We start from the raw sequence: 27,494 nt of genomic DNA on the forward strand, positions 1-27,494 counted from the left end.
AACATTTGTCAAGCTGCACAACACACCTTCTCTGTATTGTATTCTATATTTTTTACATATCTATAATATTATAATATATTTTAAATATTAATATTTAGCCAAAATATCATTTCCATATCTATATTAAAATAATTTTTAGAGTTCAGAATTTAGTACGAATTAATTTTCAAGACTAGAGAAGAGAATGTGCTTTCTCTTTCTTTCTCTCTCAATAAAAAAGTGGTCGTACTTATTTTATTTGAACATATACGATAGCTATTTGGATATAGAAAAGAAAATAAAAAAAAGAAAATAAGAAGAAAAAAAATGAGTGAAAAGAAAATAGAAAGAAAAATAGAGTTATTTGTATGTTGTTTGGATTAAGAGAAAATAGATGAAAAAAAAAATAGAGAGAAAATTTTTTTTTGTTTGGATGAAAAAAATTAGAAGAAAAAAAATTATAATAATATAAAATTACACTAATATCCTTATATATATTATATGTAAATTATAATTTATTAATGATAAGGAATAAATGTGTAATTTTATTCATATTGGCTTTATTTCTCTTCATTTTCTTCTCATTTGTGGATAGAAAATAATTTAGTGGGTCTCACATTTTTTTTCTTTCCTCGCTATTTTTTCTTTTCATTCAAACAACTAAAAATTTACTTTTTCATTCATTTTTTTTTCTCCTATTTTTTTCCTTCAAAATTTCTCAATCCAAACAATGTGTAAATGATAAAAAAAAAGATAAAATTAAAAGGACCGATTATATTTTAAAAAAATATTATATTTACTGCTTTTATGATATTTTTATGTGTTTTTATTTTAGAATTAAAAATTATTAATAAAAAGTGAGAGAAAATAAAAAATATCTTTTATACTATAAAAATATAAAAAAATATACATAAAAGTAACATGATTATCATTTCTGTTATATATTTCTATCTCTTTGTAGTTAGTCACCATTATATGTCCCACAAAAATTAAGTTGATGAAATGTTTTTATTTTAAATATTATATGCATACAAAAAAATTAATTATTAAATTTATTATTATATATAAATAAATGTATTATTTAACTTATTTTTTATATATATTTTATAAAGAGTGTTAGAAAGTCAGTAGGCCTTATAATTTATAGTTATTAATCAGTTATTATTAATATTTTTAATAATGTAAAATTATATTTAATAGTGTAAAATTATTCATTTTTTTGTTGATTAAGTACTGGATAAATCTTAATAACAATATTGTTTATTTATATTTTTTTATATTTTATATTTTAATATATATTTTATACTAATAACTGGTAATTGATTTTTAATATACAAATATGATAGTCGATTTTTTGTTATTTAAAATAAGAAAAAGGCTAAGAACAGGAAGGAAGGATGGAACCAAATTTTCAATCTTTCATAATCATGAGTGCAAATACTGCCTAATGAACTAACTATTAACTAACCCACCCACTTTATAATTAAAAAATAATAATAATGAAAACTAAGCAAGCCTCTTTAAACTAAGGGTCTGAAAAGAAGTATAAAATGTTGTCGAAACTCACATCCCACAATTTTCCCTTTCCGCATCCCCACACACTCAATTGTCTTCCCGCCGACCGTACTCCCCCGTCTCTCTAACATTCCTTTTTTTCTTTTTTTTTTTTGTTAAGTAGGAAAAAGTCTGAATTACCCTCTTTCACAAACAAGATGAACAGAAACAAAGAAAAGTAGCTTCTTTTAAGAGACAACAAAATACAGAGGCTAGCCTGCCTCTGTTTTCATATTCTGCTTTTTCAATGGCAAAGTCAAAGAACAATGCGAAGAAGTTGTGTTACATCTCAGTTCCTTCTCAGATTATAAACTCAATATCATCTTCTTCGTTGCAATCCCTTATTGATTCCCCCAAGAAATCCTCAAGAAACAACAACAACAGATTCTTCCTCTTCTTCTTCTCTTTCTCCAGCATAGGTTCAACATTCTGCAGAAGACCAAGGCTATTGTTTCTCACTCTCTTCCTTATTAGTCTCATTAGCATGTTCAAGTTCGGCTTCACCCCGTTTTCAACATATCCATGTCCCTTAACAACAACAACATCATCACAAAAATCACACCTCTCACTCCAGAGTCTTCATCCAAATTCAAACTTTGGTGTTATCTTGCAGAGACGGGAAGAAGAAGAAGCACAAGCGCAAGTGCCTATTGGTGATGGTGATGGTGGTGAGTTTTGGAAGCAACCGGATGGGTTGGGATACAAGCCATGTTTGAGTTTCTCAAGAGATTATAGAAGAGCGAGTGAAGGGATTATGAGGAACAGACGAAAGTATCTTATGGTGGTGGTTTCTGGTGGAATGAATCAACAGAGGAACCAGATTGTTGATGCTGTTGTTATTGCTAGGATTCTGGGTGCTGCTTTGGTTGTTCCCATTTTGCAAGTTAATGTGATTTGGGGTGATGAAAGGTATCTATCTACATAGGAATGAATTATTGATTAAATATTGTCCCTGTTATAGCATTTATTTTGACCATTGATGCGCAGTGAATTCGGTGATATATTTGATTTGGAGCACTTCAAGAGCGTGCTCTCCGACGACGTGAGAGTGGTTTCGGCGCTGCCGTCGACACATTTGATGACGAGGCCGGTGGAAGGAAGCCCTCCGCCTCATGTTACTCCCACTTGGATCCGTGCCAGATATCACAGAAAGGTAAACACTCTTTTGCTCTCTTTTACTTGTTTACCACACCATACGCCTGTTAATTTGCCTTTAATTTATTATTATTATTTTTTTTTATCTTTCTAAGAAAGAATAAGTGTGTTTGTCGAACAAGAGTTTTATGGGTATAGCATTTTTTTAAAAATAAATTTCATTTAATTTTATCTTTAACATTTATATTTTATTCAATTTTGTTCTTAATATTTTTGATTTATATCAAAGTTATTTTTGAATATTTTCAAAGATGGAATTAATGTTCAGGCATAATTTGACATAAATCAAACATGTTAGAGACAAAATTGAATAAAATTAAATATTAAGCATATTTTTTTTTAAAATTACTGATAAAAATCATACTTTATTATTTTCCTGTACTGAATAAATATATTCTTGTAATATATTCAGCTCACCAGAGAAGGTGTTCTGCTTTTACGTGGCTTGGATTCAAGACTTGCCAAGGATCTTCCTCCAGATCTTCAGAAACTTAGGTGCAAGGTATAGTAAAATCTTTTCTTTTCTTTTCTAAATTTCTGAATATGGAAGAGTAAAACTTTTTTTAAAAGAAGAAATAAAATTGTCCAGGTTGCTTTTCATGCATTGAGGTTTGCGAAGGCAGTTGAGGAGATCGGCGAGAAGATTGCAGAGCGAATGGCGAGCAAGGGGCCATACCTTGCTCTTCATCTCCGGATGGAAAAGGATGTCTGGGTGAGGACTGGATGCCTTCCTGGATTGGCTCCTGAGTTTGATGAAATTGTAAACAACGAGAGGATACAGCGGCCGGAGCTCTTGACTGCCAAATCAAACATGACTTACCATGAAAGGAAGATGGCTGGCCTTTGTCCCTTGAATGCCATGGAAGTTACCAGGTACATAGTTGGATGATAGTACTAAGTAAAAGTTCAATTCAGTATATGAAATTTTAAGGTATTATTTCGTTTTAGTCCCTTAAAATTTAAAGTATCAATTTAGTTTTGAAATTATTTTAGTCTGTAAAGTCATATTTGTTAGTCGTGTACACTAAAATTAACTACTAATCAACATGTGTTTATAAATACATGGTGACTGATTTTTAGTGTACATGTACTGAGAAATTATAACTTGAGTAATCAAACTGATTTTCTACTGCATATTTTCATTTTGATTTTTAGGCTGCTGAAGGGTCTAGGAGCTCCAAGAAATGCTAGAATTTATTGGGCTGGAGGAGAACCATTGGGTGGAAAAGAAGCATTGCTTCCATTAATCCAAGAGTTTCCTCATTTTTACAACAAGGAAGATCTTGCTAATCCGGCAGAACTAGAACCATTTGCAAACAAAGCTTCTCTCATGGCTGCAATTGATTACATAGTTTCTGAGAAGAGTGATGTTTTCATGCCTTCTCATGGAGGAAATATGGGGCACGCAATTCAGGTATGCTTTTTATCAAGCTAGGCTTTGAAATTGTTACATTTTTTTTAGAACTTGAAATCAGGAAAAGTACATCTTTGAAACAAATTTCTCTCTAGGAAACATGAACACTATTTTTAGTAAATTCTTGAAGAAATTCTATTAGTCTTTCAACAATCAATGCTTGAAGACAAACGTGATTGAATGACTGTGTAAAATGCATGTTATTATTACCAGGGTCACCGAGCATATGCAGGACACAAGAAATACATAACACCAAACAAAAGACACATGTTACCATATTTTCTTAATTCTTCCCTCTCTGAAGAAGAGTTCAATAGAATCATGAAGGAATTGCACCAAGATTCATTAGGGCAACCAGAGCTGAGGACTATAAAAGCTGGTAGGGATGTAACCAAGTACCCTATCCCAGAGTGTATGTGCAATAATGACTCCCATTAGCACCAAAGAGCCTATCCTATCAACAAGGGAAGTGAAACCGATTAGATCGGCGGTCCGGTCCAGTCCGGTCCGGTTCAAGGTTTATAACACTGAAGAAGTGGGTTAGCAGAATGTTTTTGAATTCCTGAAAATTTTACACTAAAAACTTATCTTGGAATGATTTTTCAATATAAGACCTTCAGGAATGTGAAAGCATTTCACTAACTATATGTCGCCGAGGAAACTGCTATAGTATTCAAAACAAACACTTGTTTTGAATACTATGTGCCATTTTCAAGCACACCTCTACTTGCAGGTGTATTCACATTATTATCCCTTAAATATGCTAAATTTGTATGTGAGGCAAAGTAGATTATTGTTATGGTCGAAAATTTTTTACATCTTCTTGAAACATATTTAATACATCTTCTAACAATTACAATAACTCATTTTTATTATTATAAATGAAAAATGAGTAATTGTGATTGTTTTTTGAGTAAGCATTAAATGAGTGTGGGATGTATGTAAAATTTTTCGGTCATATTAACTTAATAATACACAACACATATCATTCTTTGATTTTGTTTTAATTTCTTAAAAAGAGATTGTATAGGATACATCTCCTCCTCTATGTAATTCTTTGAACTACTCCTACATAATGAGATTTGTATAAATTATATAGTTTTTATATTCTTACCATTTTATCTTAACACCCACTTAAGGCAATCACTAGAAGAAGCACATTATGAACTTGAATTATTGATGTTGGTATGAAATGTTGTGAATATTTTGATGAAAACTTAACACAAAGCTGACATGTACAGTACAGCTTGTTTTGTTGCCTTTATGAGTAAAGTGTTTCACTTAATTAATATACACTAAAGCTGCTTCATGTTAGTACATACTACTAGCAATAGAAAGTTACACAGGACCACTTCAATTGCCAATGTATTACATTGTTTAAAGTTTTGGCGTCATATTTTTCTTCTGCCACATTGTTATGCTGAGTTGTAATCTTCACTTCAGTGAATACTGCCAATTATTCAGAGCACATACTCAAACATTGCCTAACTTTTTATTAGAAAAATCCACCCAATTAACCCAAACTTTATTTATTAGCAAATAATACCCTTTATATTTTAGAATCATAGTAGTGCACTGCAATTGCTCTCTATATATTTGTTATATTCAATTAGATGTGTCCCTTGCAGCAAAATATAAAATCCTCATTGTCTTTCAATGTTTTGGATTAGAATCTAGAATCAAATTGACTAGGTTTAAGGTTACTGAACAATCCATTTTAGCTAAAAAAATGATAGTTGCACAATTTTTTAGTTACGCATTTTATTTTTTAAGGGGAAAAAAACAAATTTTAATGTTTACATCTATGTGAAAAATTGTCTTTTTCTTTATTAAAAATGTGTATAAAAAGTTAGGTAGACAATAACTTCTGTAAACAATGTGAACAATGAATTCTAAAATTGACCAAATAAAGTAAAACACACTCTATTCCTAAATTACCTCCTAAACCCTAACATTAGAATAACCATCCATACACATAGTGAAATGAACATCCAACCATTGTTAACTGTGCATGAGTAAATCAAATAAAAAAGAATAACCATCCAACTAAGAATAATCAATATAGTCATCTGTATACCTATTGAATTAAACATCCGATATATCAATTGTTCACATTGTTTAGTATTCTCATTGTCTCTCTATATTTTTCCAAAAAAAAAATAGTATAAATATGGCTTTTTTTTAAAGAAATTCTAAAACTAGTTTCATCAAAATTTTGATTATTTTATAAAATTATAAAAAATGTAGATATTTGTACATAGAAAAAAGAATGAAAAAAACACACCCTTAAATGCAATTTAGAATGAAAACTTTTAATTTTCTTCATGGGGTATGATTTGGGCTCTATTTAAAACCATCCTCCTATAAACAAGGACATGTGATTAGCTTTAAAATCCTCATACAATTAAAACAAGTCAAACAACATTAGGGCCTACTCAGATTTTGGATTTTCTACTTGTCAACTTTTTTCTGCCAGCATCATCTATAATTGGTTAAGTTTGAAAGCAGTGAAGCTGCCGTGTGTAATAATGGTACCTTCTTAAATGATTTTGAATGATTTCGTTTTAACAGCATGTGCTTGCAGCTCTTAAAAACAAAAACACATGAAAACTATAAATTATTCACTGCGATTTTGCTGCTCTGCATGCATTCACCAATCAGCATTTGGATGAATACAATGTTATAGTCCTATAAATTTTGTATGATTATCATAAATACCTTGTTCAAGTTTCAAAATTTGTATAGACCAATTGCTAAAGGGTAATGCTAGGAAGAGAAGAGCTTAAGATATCTTATTTAACATACTATTTATAATTATATATTTGTTATATTTTGTCATAAAATTATTTTTTTAATTCTCCCAAAAATTTGGTCGAATTTTTTTAGGCTCTCTTGCTTTTTTTTTAATTAATTTTATGTTAAATTTATTTTTTTTGAATTAGTAAAAATCAAATTCTAAAATTTAAGTTTTATATAGAAATTTTAATATTATGTTCTAAAATTATATCTTCTAAAAATTTAAATTGATATGAGAAGATACATAAATGATTATATTTTTAATATATCTAATTTTATCCAATTATTTAGCGATAATTAAGAAACGCAAAATAAAATAACTTTAAATGATTTTGATTGTTTTTATTATCTTTCAAATATTTTTGTTAGTAAAATACTACAATTTCAAATGGTCTAGAAATGAAAAGACCTAGTGATTATAAGATCTTTGATATATATATATATATATATATATATATATATATATATATATATATATATATATCACATATATATATAGGGTGTTCAAATTTAAACCGATCCAAATTAAACCGTTCATCTAATTCAATCTAAACTGAAAATCGATTAAAATCGTATTAATTTGGATTTGATTGGATCTTATTTTTTGCAAACCGCTAGATCAGATCGGATTTTGGATCTACTTTTCACAACCATCCAATCCAATCAAAACCGCATAATATGTTATAATATTATTATTTTATTATTATATTTACAATTATACTTATAACATATTCAATTTGTTATACATTTTTATATTTTTCATGTATTATTATTATTTAATAGATATTTTATGTTCAAAATGTGATTTATTTATTTATTTTAACTAACCTATAATTTTATTTCTATTGTTATGTTATCGTTAGTTTTTTAAGATATTATTAAGATTTGTTGTGTCATTATTGGTTATTTGAAATTTGATGTTGAGATTTATTATATATATTTAATTTTTTTAATTTATAAAACCGTAAATCTAATCCAATCCAAACCGCTTAAAATTGGATCGGATCGAATTTTTTTAAAAAACATCCAAACCGCACCGCAAGTAAACATAGTGTTCGGATCAGATGAGTTTTTTACTCAAAATCGATCCAAACTGCACCGCGAACACCCAAAATATATATATATATATATATATATATATATATATATATATATATATATATATATATATATATATAGCTTTTGATATTGGTCTAGGCCTTAATAAAGAATCAAAACTTATACATTGTGTCCTCTAGTTTAGTTCCGTGATTCTGTATATTATCTATGGAGATATGAACTTTTGGGAAAATATTATTAGTTTACATAGTTTTCTATGGCAAATGCTAATGTGTTATAAAAAACAAAAAAAGAAGTACAGTAGTTTTTAAAAATTAATTTGTTATTAAAAAAAAGATTAAATTTTAAATAATAAAATCTAAACTTTAAATCTTAAATTATAATAATAAATCCTAAACTAAACTATGAATATTAAATATAATAAATAAAAAATTAATTAACAAAGAGTATAATATTCTTTAGTTAATTAAGAATATTCGAAAATAAGCCATATTTTATTGTTATGTCGAAGTTTTTTTTTTTTTTTTTGGGGATACTCATAATTTATCCATGGAAAGAAAGAAAAATGGTTGTTACTGATTCAACCAAAGATATCTAATCTTGCAAACTTCAAGTTCCTAATCTTCTGCTCTAGCATGTAAAGGGTGGCTATTAATGATTTTATATTTTTACTTAATTAACTTCAAATATCAAATAATATAGACACTTAATTCCTATCCAATTTAGTTATTTCACCATACAAAAACATGTTTTTATACAATCCAAACAAAACCTAATATTTTGAAAACATTTGTTAGCTAAGCTAAACCCAAACGTAAATAATTGTTAAACAATCCATTTACCTAAAAGAACTAATCGAATATATATAAACGATATCATTGAAATAAGTTTACATTATTTTTCCGAACACACCATCGGGCATTGGCTCCCATAATATCTTGTTGAAGTTTCAAATTGGGTATATATAGAGATGAAATGTGATCCAAGGTGGTTTGATTTGGCAATGTTGTGGCAAAGCTCCTCAGATTCCTTGATCAGAACACAAAGCTGAAAACTGGTCCCACATAAGACAAAGGGTACCAGCATTTCAGTGCTATGCTTGTAACCTTGTGGGTGACCTGCAGTGCTAAGTGAGCATCAAAGCAGGTGTTGTAGGGGGCCCCTTTAAATGTTGCAGTCTTATTGGAAAATTTTATGCTATCATGAAAAAATGTATAAATAGTTGTGGATAGGGAATGAAAAAAAAAAAGAAAAAAGAAAAAGAAAAGAACAGTCCATTCAACAAATACATGCAGGGATTATCTGTCAAGGGGATTAAAACGAAAATTCATCAAATACCTTTGAGAATGAGACAATCACCCTCCCCCCAATAGAGCTATTATTAGTTTTGGTAATGAGATTTAGGCAATATTATCATTGAAATATAATAGATAATACATAAATAATTTTATGATTTTAAATTTATTTTAAAATGATATAGATATATATTATATTTTAATTTTATTTTAAATTTTTTTTAATGGATAAGAATAAATAAATTTTTTATCTTTTAAATTAAATTATATTATATTATTTTATGTTATTTTAATTATTTTGTGTTTCTTTTATAATTTTTTAAAGATTTTATCAGTTAATATTCACATCTTTCGTCCATCTCTAGAAAAACCAATAAATAAAATTTGTGATGAAAATAGAAAAAAGAAAAAACAGAAAATATATTTTTTTTATTTGAAAACGGGTTCGGAAAGGGAGAGGTACCCGCCACCGTAGAGTCCCATCGCTTGTGGAAGGGCTCATTGAACACTTGTTTGGACATAAAAAGCGGATCCACTTTATTGACCCATATTGAATTAGTGTATTGACACTTCTTCCACACACTATTTAACTTGGCAGCTTCTCCCACGAAGATACTAAAAATATCTTCTCATGATGATTCTTGTTTAAAAAGTATAACTTATTTATTTTGCAACACTTTAAATAAAGGTAACACTTTTACTTCAAATAAAATCAAACCCTACAATCTATCATTCAATGGTCAAAATGATATATCTTCACATGATGACAATCATTAAATCTTCATTGGAGTAGCCACCATTTAACTTTTCCTTCATAAAAACTATAAAAATTTCCTCTTCATAACACCCAAACAAACTCTAATTTTTCTAATATGATCACGTATTACATATATCCAACCATGTAATATATTATATGTTTAATTATTCTATTGGTCTCTATAATTTTAATAAATTTGTAATTAGGTTTTCATGCTTTTTATTTTTCAATTAAGTCTCTATTCCAAAAATTACCTGAAACGGTAATTTAGACTTAAACGTGAGGTCCAGACTCCTTTTGAAGTAGCGTTCGACTTGTGCTGGTGCTGAAGTATTGCCATCCGAGTTCCTCGTGAGGAGTTATGGGTAGTACCTGCAAGAGACTCAGATGCTTAAGTTAGCAAATGCTTTAGGTAGGTTTTTAGTAGATTGGGTTCTGAATATACCTGAGGTTCTATTAGTGTATTTATAGTTGAAAGATAACCACCTTTAAAGTAGTTTTACCTTTAATATTAGATGACTGTTTCCTTTATCTTGAGAATTTGTTGAGATTTTCCTTCTAGATAGAATGGAGAGATGGTAAGAAATATTCCAAGAGGTAGTTACTTATTCAGATAAGTAGGGTTGAAAAACTCTTGTAGTGTTCGACATCTATGAGATTGGGTAAGCAAAGGAAGCCACCTTTTTGGATAGGCTTTAATTCTTATTGGGTTTGACTTTATATTTTTGACCCAGGTATGAACAGTGTCCCTACTTAAGTTCAACATTTTATGAGGTCGGGTTTAAGCATTAATAAATCTGTTACTTTATGTCAGATAGGCCGTCCTTTTGAGATAGGTCAGGTTCTCGACGTGTTTTGAAAACGTTACGCTTTTTGTAACGGTCGCGCACGCTCTTTTTTCAGTTCCCTTAGTAATTGCGCACGTCATTAATGAGGGGTATAAAATGACATTGTTGCCTCCGATGTATTATAAATACCTCAATTTTCTTTCTTTCTTCCTTTTTCGCTTCTGGAACGTTCACTCCCTTTCCTTCTTTCCTTCACTTCCTTGCACTTCGTTCTAGCATTCAAGGTTTCTCCATCTTGAAATATTTAGAGGATTTTGTTTGCGCTTTGGGAGAGGACCCCTTCGTGTTTTTGCAGTTCAACGTGCCCTTTGGTTTTTGTGCTTCTTCAAGGTTGATACTTTTTATCTTTCTTTTCTTATTTTTCTATATTTTGGGTTGCATCCATGTGTGAATTAATGGTAGTTTTTGCTTGTGGTTACTACTTTAACTTTGGGGCTTTGCGTTCTTAGAAATCTAATTTTGGCTATTGAAAAGGTTGGTTTTACTTTTTTGCTTCGCTATCTGATTTTTTTTTCTTTTCTTTACTATGATTCTGAACGTTCGTGAGATTTTACATTGCCCCCAAATGATGCCACTTCTATATGGGAGGTGGCCTCATTTTGAATGTGTTTGAAGGTATAGTGTAACTATTTGTGATCTGGGAGGGTTTCGTGATGCTGACCCGACTTGTTTTGCGTATGTGGATTCTTACATTGCTTATTTTCTTATGCTTAAGATGTTGGTAATGATCTTTTAAATTGACCCGACCTTCTGATTACCTGACTTGTTTTGTCCAATTTGTAGTGATGGATTTTTGTTTTTGTTGTGTTGTAGGTATAGCTTATATGTCTCGTTCAGTAGTTCACAACATGTCGTCTAAGGTACCGTCTGACTTGTGAAATGGGTAGATTTAACTGTCTTTACTCCTGTCCCTGTAATTGATAATGAATATGCTGAAGCCTTTTGTAGACATTATAGGTTATATTTGAGTCGAGAGGATGAGAGGAACTATAAGATTGTTGTCGCTGACCCTGAGGAGAGGGTTTGTTTTTCCCGACTTGATAGGTCGGAACGACATTTCATATATGTCTATGATTATTTTTCCACGAAGTTAGGAGTTACCTTTCCTTTTTCAGAGTTTGAGTCCGAGGTCCTTAAATTCTTCAACATTGCCCCTACCTAATTGCATCCCAATTCTTGGGGCTTCTTAAAAATATACCAATTTCTTTGTTGGAAATTAGGTGTCTGACCTTCCCTTAAAGTCTTCTTTTACCTTTTCGTGCTGACCAAACCTTTTAGCTCTAAGAAACAGGGTTGGCTCTCTTTTTGTGCTGGTGCACGAAATTGTGATCATCAACAATGGCGCCAAAAACTTGGTAGCGCTCTCAAACGTGAATCACACTTTGTCACAACTCCGCACAACTAACCAGTAAGTGCACTGGGTCATCCAAGTAATAAACCTTACGTGAGTAAGGGTCGATCCCACGGAGATTGTTGGTATGAAGCAAGCTATGGTCAACTTGTAAATCTCAGTTAGGCGGATAATAAATGTTATAAAGGTTTTCGAAATTAATAATAAATAAAGCATAAAATAAAGATAGAGATACTTATGTAAATCATTGGTAGGAATTTTAGATAAGTGTATGGAGATGCTGTGTTCCTTCTGAATCTCTGCTTTCCTATTACTTTCATCCAATCCTTCTTACTCCTTTCCATGACAAGCTGTATATAGGGCATCACCGTTGTCAATGGCTACATCGCATCCTCTCAGTGAAATGGTTGAAATTCTCTGTCACAGCACGACTAATCATCTGTTGGTTCTCGATCATGTTAGAATAGAATCATTGATTCTTTTGTGTCTGTCACCACGCCCAACAATCGCGAGTTTGAAACTCGTCACAGTCATTCAATCCCTGAATCCTACTCGGAATACCACAGACAAGGTTTAGACTTTCTGGATTCTCAAGAATGGCCACCAAAGGGTTCTAGCTTATACCACGAAGATTCTGATCAAGGAATCCAAGAGATATGCGCTCGGTCTAAGGTAGGAAGTGGTTGTCAAGCACGCGTTCATAAGGACGGAGGATGATGAGTGTCACGGATCATCACATCCATCAAGTTGATGGGCATCGAATATCTTAGAATGAGAATAAGCATGAATTGAATAGAAAATAGTAGTACTTTGCATTAAAACTCGAGGTACAGCAGAGCTCCACACCTTAATCTATGGGTGTAGAAACTCCACCGTTGAAAATACATAAGTGATGGTCCAAGCATGGCCGAATGGCCAGCCCCCAAATGTGATCAAAGATGTAAAATCCCATATGTCTAATACAATAGTAAAAAGTTCTATTTATACTAGACTAGCTACTAGGATTTACAGAAATAAGTCTAAGTGCAGAAATCCACTTCCGGGGCCCACTTTGGTGTGTGCTTGGGCTGAGCTTGAGCTTTACACGTGCAGAGGCTTCTCTTGGAGTTAAACGCCATGTTTGTGACGTGTTTCTGGCGTTTTACTCCAGAATGCAGCATGGAACTGGCATTGAACACCAGTTTGCATCGTCTAAACTCGAACAAAGTATGAACTATTATATATTTATGGAAAGCTCTGGATGTCTACTTTCCAACGCCATTGAGAGCGTGCCATTTGGAGTTCTGTAGCTCCAAAAAATCTATTTCGAGTGCAGGAAGGTCAGAATCCAACAACATCAGTAGTCCTTTGTCAGCCTGAATCAGATTTTTGCTCAGGTCCCTCAATTTCAGCCAAAAAATATCTGAAATCACAGAAAAACATACAAACTCATAGTAAAGTCCAGAAATGTGAATTTTGCATGAAAACTAATAAAAACATCCCTAAAAGTAGCTAGATCCTACTAAAAACTACCTAAAAACATTGCCAAAAAGCGTATAAATTATCCACTCATCACAACACCAAACTTAAATTGTTGTTTGTCCCCAAGCAACTGAAAATCAAATAGGATAAAAGAAGAAAATATACTATAAATCCCAAAATATCAATGAAGCTTAGTTCTAATTAGATGAGCGGGACTAGTAGCTTTTTGCTTCTGAACAGTTTTGGCATCTCACTTTATCCTTTGAAGTTTAGAATGGTTGGCATCTATAGGAACTCAGAGTTCATATAGTGTTATTAATTCTCCTAGTTGAGTATGTTGATTCTTGAACACAACTACTTTTATGAGTCTTGGCCGTGGCCCTAAGCACTTTGTTTTCCAGTATTACCACTGGATACATAAATGCCACAGACACATGACTGGGTGAACCTTTTCAGATTGTGACTCAGTTTTGCTAAAGTCCCAAGTCAGAGGTGTCCAGAGCTCTTAAACACACTCTTTTTGGATCACGACTTTAACCACTCAGTCTCAAGCTTTTCACTTGGACCTGCATGCCACAAGCACATGGTTAGGGACAACTTGATTTAACCGCTTAGGCCTGGATTTTTATTTCCTTGGGCCCTCCTATCCATTGATGCTCAAAGCCTTGGATCCTTTTTACCCTTGCCTTTTGGTTTTAAGGGCTATTGGCTTTTTCTGCTTGCTTTTTTTTCTTTTTTCTCTTTTTTTTTTCACAAGCTTTGTTCTTCACTGCTTTTTCTTGCTTCAAGAATTAGTTTTATGATTTTTCAGATTATCAATAACATTTCTTTTTTCATCATTCTTTCAAGAGCCAACAATTTTAACATTCATAAACAACAAGATAAAAAATATGCACTGTTCAAGCATTCATTCAGAAAACAAAAAGTATTGTCACCACATCAATATAATTAAACTAAATTCAAGGATGAATTCGAAACTCATGTACTTCTTGTTCTTTTGTATTAAAAACATTTTTCATTTAAGAAAGGTGAAGGATTCATGGAACTACTCATAGCCTTAAGACATAGTTACTAAATATTAATGATCATGTAATAAAGACACAAACATAGACAAACATGAAGTTTAAAAACCAAACAACAGAGAGATAAGAACAAGGAAGTTAAAGAATGAGTCCACCTTAGTGATGGTGGCGCCTTCTCCTTGAAGGACCAATGGTGTTCTTGAGCTCCTCTATGTCTCTTCCTTGCCTCTGTTGCTTGATCCCTAGTGATTTTGGTGCTACTATCCTTAGTTGCTCCCAATAATTGTGTAGAGGAAAATGTATCCCCTGAGGTATCTCAGGGATTTTTTGATGAGGAAATTTCTCATGCTCTTGTTGAGGTCCATGAGTGGGCTCTCTTGATGTGCAGTCAAATGATCTACTACTGAGCTATGGACCCTTGAGATGAATCTCTCCATCTCCCATGACTCGGAGGTGGAAGCTTTTGTCTTCCCTTTCTTCTTTCTAGAGGTTTCTCCAGCCTTAGGTGCTATAAATGGTTATAGAAAAATAAAAAGCTATGCTTTTACCACACCAAACTTAGAATGTTGCTCGTCCTTGAGCAAAAGAAGAGAAATAATAGAAGAAGAAGAAGATATGGAGGAAAGGGAGAGATGTGTGGGTTCGGTCAAGCGGGAGAAGAGAAGGTTGTGTTTTGTGAAAATGAAGAAGGATGGAGGGGTTTATATAGTGGAAGGAGAGGGAATGGGGTTCGGTCATTTAGGGTGGGATTGGGTGGAAAAGGGATTTTGAATTTGAAAGTAGGTGGGGTTTATGGAGAAGAATGTCATTGGATTGTGTGAAGAGGAGAGAAGGTGAGTTGAGGTAGTTGGGGATCCTGTGGGATCTACAGATGCTGAGGTGATCCTGTGGGGTCCACAGATCCTGAAATGTCAAGAATGAATCATCCCTGCACCAATTAGGCGTGTAAAAATGCCCTCTACCTATAATCCTGGCGTTTAACGCCAGACTGAAGCTTATTTCTGGCGTTTAACACCAGCCTGATGCTTGTTGCTGGCGTTTAACACCAGCCTGATGCTTGTTGCTGGCGTTAAACGCCAGCTTTCCTCAGGGTGCAATCCTGGCGTTTAAACACCAAATTGCTGCTTGTTTATGGCGTTCAATGCCAGATTCATGTTTTGTTCTGGCGTTGAACGCCAGCCAGATGCTCCTTACTGGCGTTTAAATGCTAGTAAGCTCTTCCTCCAAGGTGTGCTATTTCCTCTGCTGTTTTTTTATTCTGTTTTTAATTTTAGTATTTGTTTTGTGACTCCACATGATCATGAACCTAATAAAACATAAAAGAACAATAAAAATATAGATAAATAAAAATTAGGTTGCCTCCCAATAAGTGCTTCTTTAATGTCAATAGCTTGACAGTGAGCTCTCATGGAGCTTCACATATGTTCAGAGCATTGTTGGGACCTCCCAACACCAAACTTAAAGTTTGACTGTGGGGGTTCAACACCAAACTTAGAGTTTGGTTGTGGACTCCCAACACCAAACTTAGAGTTTGATTGTGGGGGCTTTGTTTGACTCTGTATTGAGAGAAGCTTTTCATGCTTCCTCTCCATGGTTGCAGAGGAAGATCCTTGAGCTTTAAACACAAGGTAGTCCCCATTCAATTGAAGGACTAGTTCACCTCTGTCAACATCAATCACAGCTCCTGCTGTGGCTAGGAAGGGTCTTCCAAGGATGATGCATTCATCCTCTTCTTTCCCAGTGTCTAGGATTATGAAATCAGCAGGGATGTAAAGGCCTTTAACCTTCACTAACACGTCCTCTACCAATCCATAAGCTTGTTTTATTGACTTGTCTGTCATCTCTAGTGAGATTCTTGCAGCTTGTACCTCAAAGATCCCCAGTTTTTCCATTACAGAGAGTGGCATAAGATTTATACCTGACCCCAGGTCACACAGAGCCTTCTCAAAGGTCATGGTGCCTATGGTACAGGGTATTAAGAATTTACCAGGATCTTTTTTCTTTTGAGGTAAAGTTTGCTGAACCCATGTATCTAGTTTACTAATGAGCAAGGGAGGTGCATCTTCCCAAGTCTCATTACCAAACAACTTAGCATTCAACTTCATGATGGCTCCTAGATATTGAGCAACTTGCTCTTCAGTTACATCTTCATCCTCTTCAGAGAAAGAATAGTTCTCAGAGCTCATGAATGGCAGAAGGAAGTTCAATGGAATCTCTATGGTTTCTATATGATCCTCATTTTCCTTTAGGTCCTCAATAGGGAACTCCTTTTTGTCTGGGGGACGTCCCATGAGGTCTTCCTCATTGGGATTCATGTCCTCCCCTTCCTCCTTGGATTCAACCATATAGATAGTGCATGAAATTGTGATCAATACTTTTCACAACTCAAATAATCCCAGGTGATGAATCCAAAAACTTGGTGTTCAATACCATGGCATAAACACAACTTCGCACAACTAACCAGCAAGTGTACTGGGTCGTCAAAGTAATAAACCTTACGTGAGTAAGGGTCGATACCACAGAGATTGTTGGTATGAAGCAAGCTATGGTCACCTTGTAAATCTTAGTCAGGAAAACTCAAATGGTTATGAATGATGAATAAAACACAAAGATAAGGATAGAGATACTTATGTAATTCATTGGTGGGAATTTCAGATAAGCGTATGAAGATGCTTTGTCCCTTCCGTCTCTCTGCTTTCCTATTGTCTTCATCCAATCCTTCTTACTCCTTTCCATGACAAGCTGTATGTAAGGGTTTCACCGTTGTCAGTGGCTACCTCCCATCCTCTCAGTGAAAATGTTCAACGCACCCTGTCACGGCACGACTATTCAGCTGTCGGTTCTTGATCATGTCAGAATAGAATCCAGTGATTCTTTTGCGTCTGTCACTAACGTCCCACAATCGCGAGTTTGAAGCTCGTCACAGTCATTCAATCATTGAATCCTACTCAGAATACCACAGACAAGGTTTAGACCTTCCGGATTCTCTTGAATGCCGCCATCAATTCTAGCTTATACCACGAAGATTCCGGTTAAAGAATCCAAGAGATATCCACCCAATCTAAGGTAGAACGGAGGTGGTTGTCAGGCACACGTTCATAGGTGAGAATGATGATGAGTGTCACGGATCATCACATTCATCAAGTTGAAGAACAAGTGATATCTTAGAACAAGAACAAGCAGAATTGAATAGAAGAACAATAGTAATTGCATTAATACTCGAGGTACAGCAGAGCTCCACACCTTAATCTATGGTGTGTAGAAACTCTACCGTTGAAAATACATAAGAACAAGGTCTAGGCATGGCCGTGAGGCCAGCCTCCCAATGATCTAAGATAGCATAAGAAGAAAGGTAGCTACCAAGATGATATAAGAACTAGACGTCCAAAGATGAAAATACAATAGCAAAAGGTCTTATTTATAAAGAACTAGTAGCCTAAGGTTTACAAAGATGAGTAAATGACATAAAAATCCACCTCCGGGCCCACTTGGTGTGTGCTTGGGCTGAGCATTGGAGCATTTTTCGTGTAGAGACTCCTCTTGGAGTTAAACGCCAGCTTTTATGCCAGTTTGGGCGTTTAACTCCCATTCTTGTGCCAGTTCCGGCGTTTAACGCTGGGAATTATGATGGTGACTTTGAACGCCGGTTTGGGCCATCAAATCTTGGGCAAAGTATGGACTATTATATATTGCTGGAAAGCCCAGGATGTCTACTTTCCAACGCCGTTGAGAGCGCGCCAATTGGGCTTCTGTAGCTCCAGAAAATCCACTTCGAGTGCAGGGAGGTCAGAATCCAACAGCATCTGCAGTCCTTTTTAGTCTCTGAATCAGATTTTTGCTTAGGTCCCTCAATTTCAGCCAGAAAATATCTGAAATCACAGAAAAACACACAAACTCATAGTAAAGTCCAGAAAAGTAAATTTTAACTAAAAACTAATAAAAATATACTAAAAACTAACTAGATCATACTAAAAACATACTAAAAACAATGCCAAAAAGCGTACAAATTATCCGCTTATCAATAGACAATATCAATGGCCTTGCACTCTCTTTTTGGATTCTCTTCTGTATTGCTTGGGAGAGTACTAGGAGGAGTTTCAATAATTTTCTTACTCAGCTGGCCCACTTGTGCCTCCAGATTTCTAATGGAGGACCTTGTTTCAGTCATGAAACTTAAAGTGGCCTTAGCCAGATCAGAGACTATGTTTGCTAAGCTAGAAGGGCTCTGCTCAAAATTCTCTGTTTGTTACTGAGAAGATGATGGAAAAGGCTTGCTATTGCTAATCCTGTTTCTTCCACCATTATTAAAGCCTTGTTGAGGCTTTTGTTAATCCTTCCATGAGAAATTTGGATGATTTTTCCATGAGGAATTATAGGTGTTTCCATAAGGTTCACCCATGTAATTTACCTCTGCCATTGCAGGATTCTCAGGATCATAAGCTTCTTCTTCAGAAGATGCCTCTTTAGTACTGTTGGATGCATTTTGCCATCCATTAAGACTTTGAGAAATTATGTTGACTTGCTGAGTCAACATTTTATTCTGAGCCAATATGACATTCAGAGCATCAATTTCAAGAACTCCCTTCCTCTGAGGCATCCCATTACTTACAGGATTCCTCTCAGAAGTGTACATGAATTGGTTATTTGCAACCATGTCAATGAGTTCTTGAGCTTCTGCAGGCATTTTCTTTAGGTGAATGGATCCACCTGCAGAATGGTTCAGTGACATCTTAGAGAACTCAGATAGACCATAATAGAATATATCCAAAATGGTCCACTCTGAAAGCATGTCAGAAGGACACCTTTTGGTCATCTGCTTGTATCTTTCCCAAGCTTCATAGAGGGATTCACCATCTTTTTGTTTGAAAGTCTGAACATCCACTCTAAACTTGCTCAGCTTTTGAGGAGGAAAGAACTTAGCCAAGAAGGCTGTGACCAGCTTATCCCAAGAGTCCAGGCTATCTTTAGGTTGTGAGTCCAACCATGTTCTAGCTCTGTCTCTTACAGCAAAAGGGAAAAGCATGAGCCTGTAGACTTCAGGATCTACTCCATTAGTCTTTAACAGTCTCACAGATCTGTAAGAACTCAGTTAAAAACTGATAGGGATCTTTTGATGGAAGTCCATGAAACTTGCAGTTCTGTTGCATTAGAGCAACTAGTTGAGGTTTCAGCTCAAAATTGTTTGCTCCAATAGTAGGGATTGAGATGCTTCTTCCATCAAATTTGGAAGTAGGTGTAGTATAGTCACCAAGTATCCTCCTTGCATTATTATTTTCGACTACCATCTCCTCTTCCTTTTCGAAAATTTCTATAAGGTTGTCTCTGGATTGTTGTAATTTAGCTTCTCTTAGTTTCCTCTTCAGAGTCCTTTCAGGTTCAGGATCTGCTTCAACAAGAATTCTTGTCTTTGCTCCTGCTCATATGAAAAAATAAGGGAACAAAAAATAATAATAGGGATCCTCTTTACCACAGTAGAGAGATTCCTTTATGTTAGTAGAAGAAGAAAAGAATAGAAGAAGGAAAAGAGGAAAATTTGAACTCAGAGAGGAAGAGAGGGTTCGAATTTTAGGATGAAGAGAAGTGTTAGTAAATGAATGAATAAATAGAAAGAGATGAGAGAGAGGGGTTTTCGAAAATTAACTTAAAATAAAAGAAAAATATTTTTGTTTTTATTTTAAATTAAAGTTAAAATTCAAAAACTAAGAGAAGGAATAAAATCAAAATTAGAATTTGAAATAATTAGTTAATTAAAAGAATTTTGAAAAAGAGGGAGATGCTTTTTGAAAATTGGAGAGAGAAAAGTAGTTAGGTGGTTTTGAAAAAGATAAGAAACAAACAAAAAGTCAATTAGTTAGTTGAAAAAGATTTGAAAATCAATTTTGAAAAGATAAGAAGTTAGAAAAGATTTTGAAATTGATTTTGAAAAAGCTATGATTTAAAAAGATATGATTGAAAAAGATTTGATTTTTAAAATTAAAATTGATTACTTAACTAACAAGAAACTAAAAGATATGATTCTAGAATTTAAAGATTGAATCTTTCTTAACAAGAAAGTAACAAACTTCAAATTTTTTTGAATCAATTACATTAATTGTTAGTAAAGTTTTCGAAACTTTGAAATAAAGATAAGAAAAAGATTTTGAAAATAATTTTAAATTTTCGAAAATCATAAAAGAAAAATGAAAAAAGATTTGATTTTTGAAAAAGATTTTGAAAAGATAGGATTTTTAAAATTTAAAATTTGACTTGACTTATAAGAAATAGCTAAGTTTTAAAATTTTTTGACTAAGTCAACTCAAATTTTCAAAATTTATGAGAGAAAAAGGAGAAGATTTTTTTTATTTTTGAATTTTTAATGATGAGAGAGAAAAACATAAAAATGACCCAAAACATGAAAATTTTGGATCAAAACACATGATGCATGCAAGAACACTATGAATGTCAAGATGAACACCAAGAACACTTTGAAGATCAAGATGAACATCAAGACTTATTTTTGAAAAAGGTTCAAGAAAAGAAAACATGCAAGACACCAAACTTAGACATTTTTCATGCTTAGACATTATGAATGCAAAGATGCATATGAAAAACAACAAAAAACACAAAACAAGAAAATATCAAGATCAAACAAGAAGACTTACCAAGAACAACTTGAAGATCATGAGGAACACCATGCATGAGTTTTCGAAAAATGCACGAATTTTTAAAGACATGCAATTGACACTAAACTTAAAAATTGACACTAGACTCAAACAAGAAACACAAAATATTTTTGGTTTTTTTATGATTTTATTAATTTTTTTTGTATTTTTATCGAAAATTATATTTGGAAAAACGCAAACAAAGAAAAAATTTTTGAAAGATTTTTGAAAACTTTTTGAAAAGAAAATTACCTAATCTGAGCAACAAGATGAACCGTCAGTTGTCCAAACTCGAACAATCCCTGGCAACGGCGCCAAAAACTTGGAGCACGAAATTGTGATCATCAAAAATGGCACCAAAAACTTAGTAGCGCTCTCAAACGTGAATCACACTTTGTCACAACTCCGCACAACTAACCAGCAAGTGCACTGGGTCGTCCAAGTAATAAACCTTACGTGAGTAAGGGTCGATCCCACGGAGATTGTTGGTATGAAGCAAGCTATGGTCATCTTGTAAATCTCAGTTAGGCGGATAATAAATGGTTTTAAAGGTTTTCGAAATTAATAATAAATAAAGCATAAAATAAAGATAGAGATACTTATGTAAATCATTGGTAGGAATTTCAGATAAGTGTAAGGAGATGCTGTGATCCTTCTGAATCTCTGCTTTCCTATTACTTTCATCCAATCCTTCTTACTCCTTTCCATGGCAAGCTGTATGTAGGGCATCACTGTTGTCAATGGCTACATCCCATCCTCTCAGTGAAAATGGTCCAAATGCTCTGTTACAGCACGACTAATCATCTGTCGGTTCTTGATCATGTCAGAATAGAATCCATTGATTCTTTTGCGTCTGTCACCACACCCAACAATCGCGAGTTTGAAGCTCGTCACAGTCATTCAATCCCTGAATCCTACTCGGAATACCACAGACAAGGTTTAGACTTTCCAGATTCTCAAGAATGGCCGCCAAAGGGTTCTAGCTTATACCCCGAAGATTCTGATCAAGAAATCCAAGAGATATGTGCTTGGTCTAAGGTAGAACGGAAGTGGTTGTCAAGCACGCGTTCATAAGGACGGATAATGATGAGTGTCACGGATCATCACATCCATCAAGTTGAAGGACAGCGAATATCTTAGAATGAGAATAAGCATGAATTGAATAGAAAATAATAGTACTTTGCATTAAAACTCGAGGTACAGCAGAGCTCCACACCTTAATCTATGGTGTGTAGAAACTTCACCGTTGAAAATACATAAGTGATGGTCCAGGCATGGCCGAATGGCCAGCCCCCAAATGTGATCAAAGATGTAAAATCCCAGATGTCTAATACAATAGTAAAAAGTTCTATTTATACTTGACTAACTACTAGGGTTTACAGAAATAAGTCTAAGTGCAGAAATCCACTTCTAGGGCCCACTTTGGTGTGTGATTGGGCCGAGCTTGAGCTTTACACGTGCAGAGGCATCTCTTGGAGTTAAACACCAAGTTGTAACGTGTTTTTGGCGTTTAACTCTGGTTTGTGACGTGTTTCTGGCATTTTACTCCAGAATGCAGCATGGAACTGGCGTTGAACGCCAGTTTGCATTGTCTAAACTCGAACAAAGTATGAACTATTATATATTGCTGGAAATCTCTGGATGTCTACTTTCCAACACCATTGAGATCGCGCCATTTGGACTTCTGTAGCTCCAAAAAATCCATTTCGAGTGCATGGAGGTCAGAATCAAACAGCATAAGCATTTCTTTGTCAGCCTGAATAAGATTTTTGTTCAGGTCCCTCAATTTCAGCCAGAAAATACCTGAAATCACAGAAAAACACACAAACTCATAGTAAAATCCAGAAATGTGAATTTTTCATGAAAACTAATAAAAACATCCCTAAAAGTAGCTAGATCCTTCTAAAAACTACCTAAAAACAATGCCAAAAAGCGTATAAGTTAGCCGCTCATCATGTGCCATCCATGGTCGAAAAGTTTTTGCTATTTTTGATGAGTCCTTCCATGACTTTAAAAATTACTTCTTTAAGGTTTGAGCTGTAGAGGGTGTCTGACCTTTTTTCTGAATGATGAAGATGATCCAATTTTCCTTTTGTATTGGGAAGAAAATCCCGTGATAGTTAAGTATAACTCGGACGACTTAGATGAGGTAGAAGAGAGTGTGGTCGGGGTGTTTCAGGAGTTCTGGGGCCGAGCTCCTTATCTGGATACAAAGAAGTATTTAGGGACCCAAGCCAGCTTCAGTCTCAGCTAGGTAGTTTTCTCTTCCTTTCATAGATTTTGCTTTGAAATTTGTGTTGATAACTAATGTGCCCTAATTTGGGTGTTGCAGAAAGGATGGCTCCTATGAAAATACTCCGAGCCACCAAGAGGAATGTTGTTGCGCGGAGCATACAACTAAAGGAGGCTGGTGAAATTGTAACACTTTACCACACAGAGCTTTACGCGTAAGTTCATAAATCAGAGGTGGTAAGGTATTACTAGTTGCGGATTTCAAATACCACAAACTTACTGACAAGTGCACCAGATCGTACCAAGTAATAACTCAGGTGAGTTAGTGTCGATTCCACAAGAATTAATGGATTGAGCAATAATAATTGAGTGATTAAGCTAGTCAGACAAATTAAATTGAGTTGTTTGGGTTCAAATTGCATAAAACAATAATTAGAGAACTCAAGAAAGCAAGTAATAAACGGTAGGTGAAAATAAAATGAGATGGTTGGCATATCGGGATGGTTGGTATATCACTACTGGGTTGTCATGGCCAGGTGGTGCACGAAATTGCAATCACACTTTGCAATCCCGCACAACTAACCAGCAAGTGCACTGGGTCGTCCAAGTAATACCTTACGTGAGTAAGGGTCGATCCCACGGAGATTGTTGGCTTGAAGCAAGCTATGGTTATCTTGTAACTCTTAGTCAGGATATCAAAGATTATCAGGATTGATTGTAAAAAGCAAAAGAACATGAAATAAGTACTTGTTTTGCAGTAATGGAGAACAGGCTGAGGTTTTGGAGATGCTCCATCTTCTGAATCTCTGCTTTCCTACTGTCTTCTTCTTCAAACACGCAAGGCTCCTTCCATGGCAAGCTGTATGCAAGGGTTTCACCGTTGTCAGTGGCTACCTCCCATCCTCTCAGTGGAAATGTTCAACGCACCCTGTCACGGCACGGCTATCCATCTGTCGGTTCTCAATCAGGCCGGAATAGAATCCAGTGATTCTTTTGCGTCTGTCACTAACGCCCCGCCTTCAGGAGTTTGAAGCTCGTCACAGTCATTCAATCATTGAATCCTACTCAGAATACCACAGACAAGGTTTAGACCTTCCGGATTCTCTTGAATGCCGCCATCAGTTCTAGCTTATACCACGAAGATTCCGGTTAAAGAATCCAAGAGATATCTACTTAATCTAAGGTAGAACGGAGGTGGTTGTCAGGCACACGTTCATAGTTGAGAATGATGATGATTGTCACGGATCATCACATTCATCCGATTTAAGAACAAGTGATATCTTAGAATGGAAGCAAGCATGATTGAATGAAAAACAGTAGTAATTGCATTAATCCATCAAGACACAGCAGAGCTCCTCACCCCCAACCATGGGGTTTAGAGACTCATGCTGTGGAAGGTACACAAAGAAACGTGTAAAGTGTCATGAGGTACAGATACAATGTCAAAAGATCCTATTAATAGTAAACTAGTAACCTAGGGTATACAGAAATGAGTAAATGACGTAAAAATCCATTTCTGGGTCCACTTAGTGTGTGCTTGGGCTGAGCATTGAAGCTTTCATGTGTAGAGACTTTTTCTGGAGTTAAACGCCAGCTTTCATGCCAGTTTGGGCGTTTAACTCCAATTTTTATGCCAGTTCCAGCGTTAAACGCTGGAAATTCTGAGGCTGATTTGCCACGCCGGTTTGGGCCATCAAATCTCAGACAAAGTATGGACTATTAAACATTTCTGGAAAGCCCAGGATGTCTACTTTCCAATGCCGTTGAGAGCGCGCCAATTGGGCTTCTGTAGCTCCAGAAAATCCACTTCGAGTGCAGGGAGGTCAGAATCCAACAGCATCTGCAGTCCTTTTCAGTCTCTGAATCAGATTTTTGCTCAGGACCCTCAATTTCAGCCAGAAAATACCTGAAATCACAGAAAAACACACAAACTCATAGTAAAGTCCAGAAAAGTGAATTTTAACTAAAAACTAATAAAAATATACTAAAAACTAACTAGATTATACTAGAAACATACTAAAAACAATGCCAAAAAGCGTATAAATTATCCGCTCATCACCAGGCATCACCCATTGTCCCCTTGTGCATCCTCCTTAGAGAACAAGATGGTTGATATATCTAGAATTCTATTGTATTCGCCGACTTAGTATACTTTTTCGAGGTACCTTTTACTTGAGGATTTTGAGATTCCTCCTCTTAACATCCTTCATTTATCATATGTATGTGCCTCTCAGGAGTTTTTGTGGGTCGATCTCGCTGTCCTCCATCATCATCGTCTCTTTTTCTCTTTCTTTAATCATCCGATCTCTCGGCCAAGTACCTTTCTAGCCGACATCCTCTGGCCAACTTTTCTATGACATTCTTTAAATCATAACAATAATTGGTATAATGTCCGTACAACTTGTGGTACTCGCAATATTCTGTCTGGCTTCCAGTCTTTTTGTGTTTGATGGGCCGAGGAAAAACTTTTCAGTGTAGCATATCTCTTTGTAAATATCTACAAGTGAAATTGGGAGTTGGGTGTAGTTATGGTATCTTTGAGGCTTTTTCGAGTTATACTCTTCCTTTTTCTTAGCTTCCTTCTCCTTGTTCCGAGTTTAGTAGGATAGGTTGGGCCTTGGGGGAGGCTCTCTAAGTCGGAATTTTTTCTCCATATTGATGTACTCTTCTACCCGCTCTTGTACTTCATACAAGGAAGTCTGGTGTTGCTTGGATATGGATTAGGAGAACGACCCTTCTTTAAGGTCATTAACCAACCGCATTATTACTGCTTTAGGAGGTAAGTTTTGTATTTTCAAGCAGGCTTTATCAAATCTCTCCATATAATCTCGGAGTGTTTCTTTGACTTCTTGCTTGACCCTTTGCAGGCTTGGGGCATGCTTGATTTTGTATTTTTGAATTGAAAAGCAGGTAAAAAACTTTCTCGCCAGGTCACCAGAATAAGTTACCAACCTGGGTGGTAAGCTGTCAAACCACTTCATTACTGCTTTAGTCAGGGTTGTTGTAACACCCTACCACACAGAGCCTTATGCTTAAGTTGTAAATCAGAGGTGGCGAGGTATTACAATCTCTAAAAGAAAAGACGTATATGTATATAATTATAAGAACTTGTAACTAGAAGCCTGAAAGGAGGAGCTAAACAAAATCGAAATGGAAATCGCATCACTCACGAAAGATAAGTGTAGACGGATAAGTGAGATTGTAAGAAAAACTAAAACATATATATAAATACGGATCAGAGTTCCAAAATATAGATATCAAGCTCCAGACTTGACCTGCGAAGCTAAGGCTGGCCAGAGTATATACACACACACACACACACAAACACACACACATATACATACATACATGGTGCGCGAATTTGTGACTCGCACAACTGAATTGGCCAGTGCACTGGGTCGTCCAAATAATACCTCAGGTGAGTGAGGGTTGAATCCCACGAGGATTGCCGGATTGAGCAAGCTGTGGTTATCCTGCAGATCTTAGTCAGGTGAATAGAAAGATAGTCATTTGTTGTTGTAGGCGCATAAACAAACAATAACAAAAGCAATAAAGAATTAAGATAGAGACAGTAATAAGAAGTCAGTTAAGGCTTCGGAGATACTTCTTCTTCTGGATTAGCACGTTATACTAACTACTTTAATGATGAATGATCCTTTCAATGGCAAGGCTGTAAGTGATTAAGCCATTGGTCGTGGTCATTAATCTCCTTAGGTCCAAACCAAACATCCGAATGGACTAGATCAATCTGGGAGAGGGTGAAGCGCGTGCAATTCAATATCTTAATGATCCTACTCAAAATGCCACAAACAAGGTCGGATCTTCCGGATCAGAGACTGACTTTATGATTCTAGCCCTTGGAGCCACAGGAACCTCAATTACCCCTGACTAACGGGGTTTTATGTCACATACCCCAATTAGCCCAGAGAA

At 34.8% G+C, this 27,494-nt stretch overlaps 1 protein-coding gene and 1 non-coding gene across 2 annotated transcripts; both read left to right on the forward strand.

The window, feature by feature from the left end:
- Window positions 1-1,373: 1,373 nt before the first annotated feature.
- Window positions 1,374-5,215, forward strand: LOC112703058 (O-fucosyltransferase 20). The gene is made up of 6 exons (XM_025754366.3): window positions 1,374-2,442; window positions 2,521-2,686; window positions 3,101-3,190; window positions 3,278-3,561; window positions 3,844-4,102; window positions 4,316-5,215. Exons 1-6 carry the CDS (start codon window positions 1,781-1,783, stop codon window positions 4,538-4,540), a joined length of 1,686 nt encoding a protein of 561 aa, XP_025610151.1. The 5' UTR covers window positions 1,374-1,780; the 3' UTR covers window positions 4,541-5,215.
- A 14,263-nt stretch (window positions 5,216-19,478) lies between these two features.
- LOC112704414 (small nucleolar RNA R71) lies at window positions 19,479-19,582 on the forward strand. The gene has a single exon (XR_003155040.1). It is a non-coding gene; the product is annotated as a small nucleolar RNA R71 (small nucleolar RNA).
- The last annotated feature ends 7,912 nt before the right edge of the window (window positions 19,583-27,494 follow it).

The sequence above is a fragment of the Arachis hypogaea genome, chromosome 7, assembly GCF_003086295.3.
Source record: "Arachis hypogaea cultivar Tifrunner chromosome 7, arahy.Tifrunner.gnm2.J5K5, whole genome shotgun sequence".
Lineage (NCBI taxonomy): Eukaryota > Viridiplantae > Streptophyta > Magnoliopsida > Fabales > Fabaceae > Arachis > Arachis hypogaea.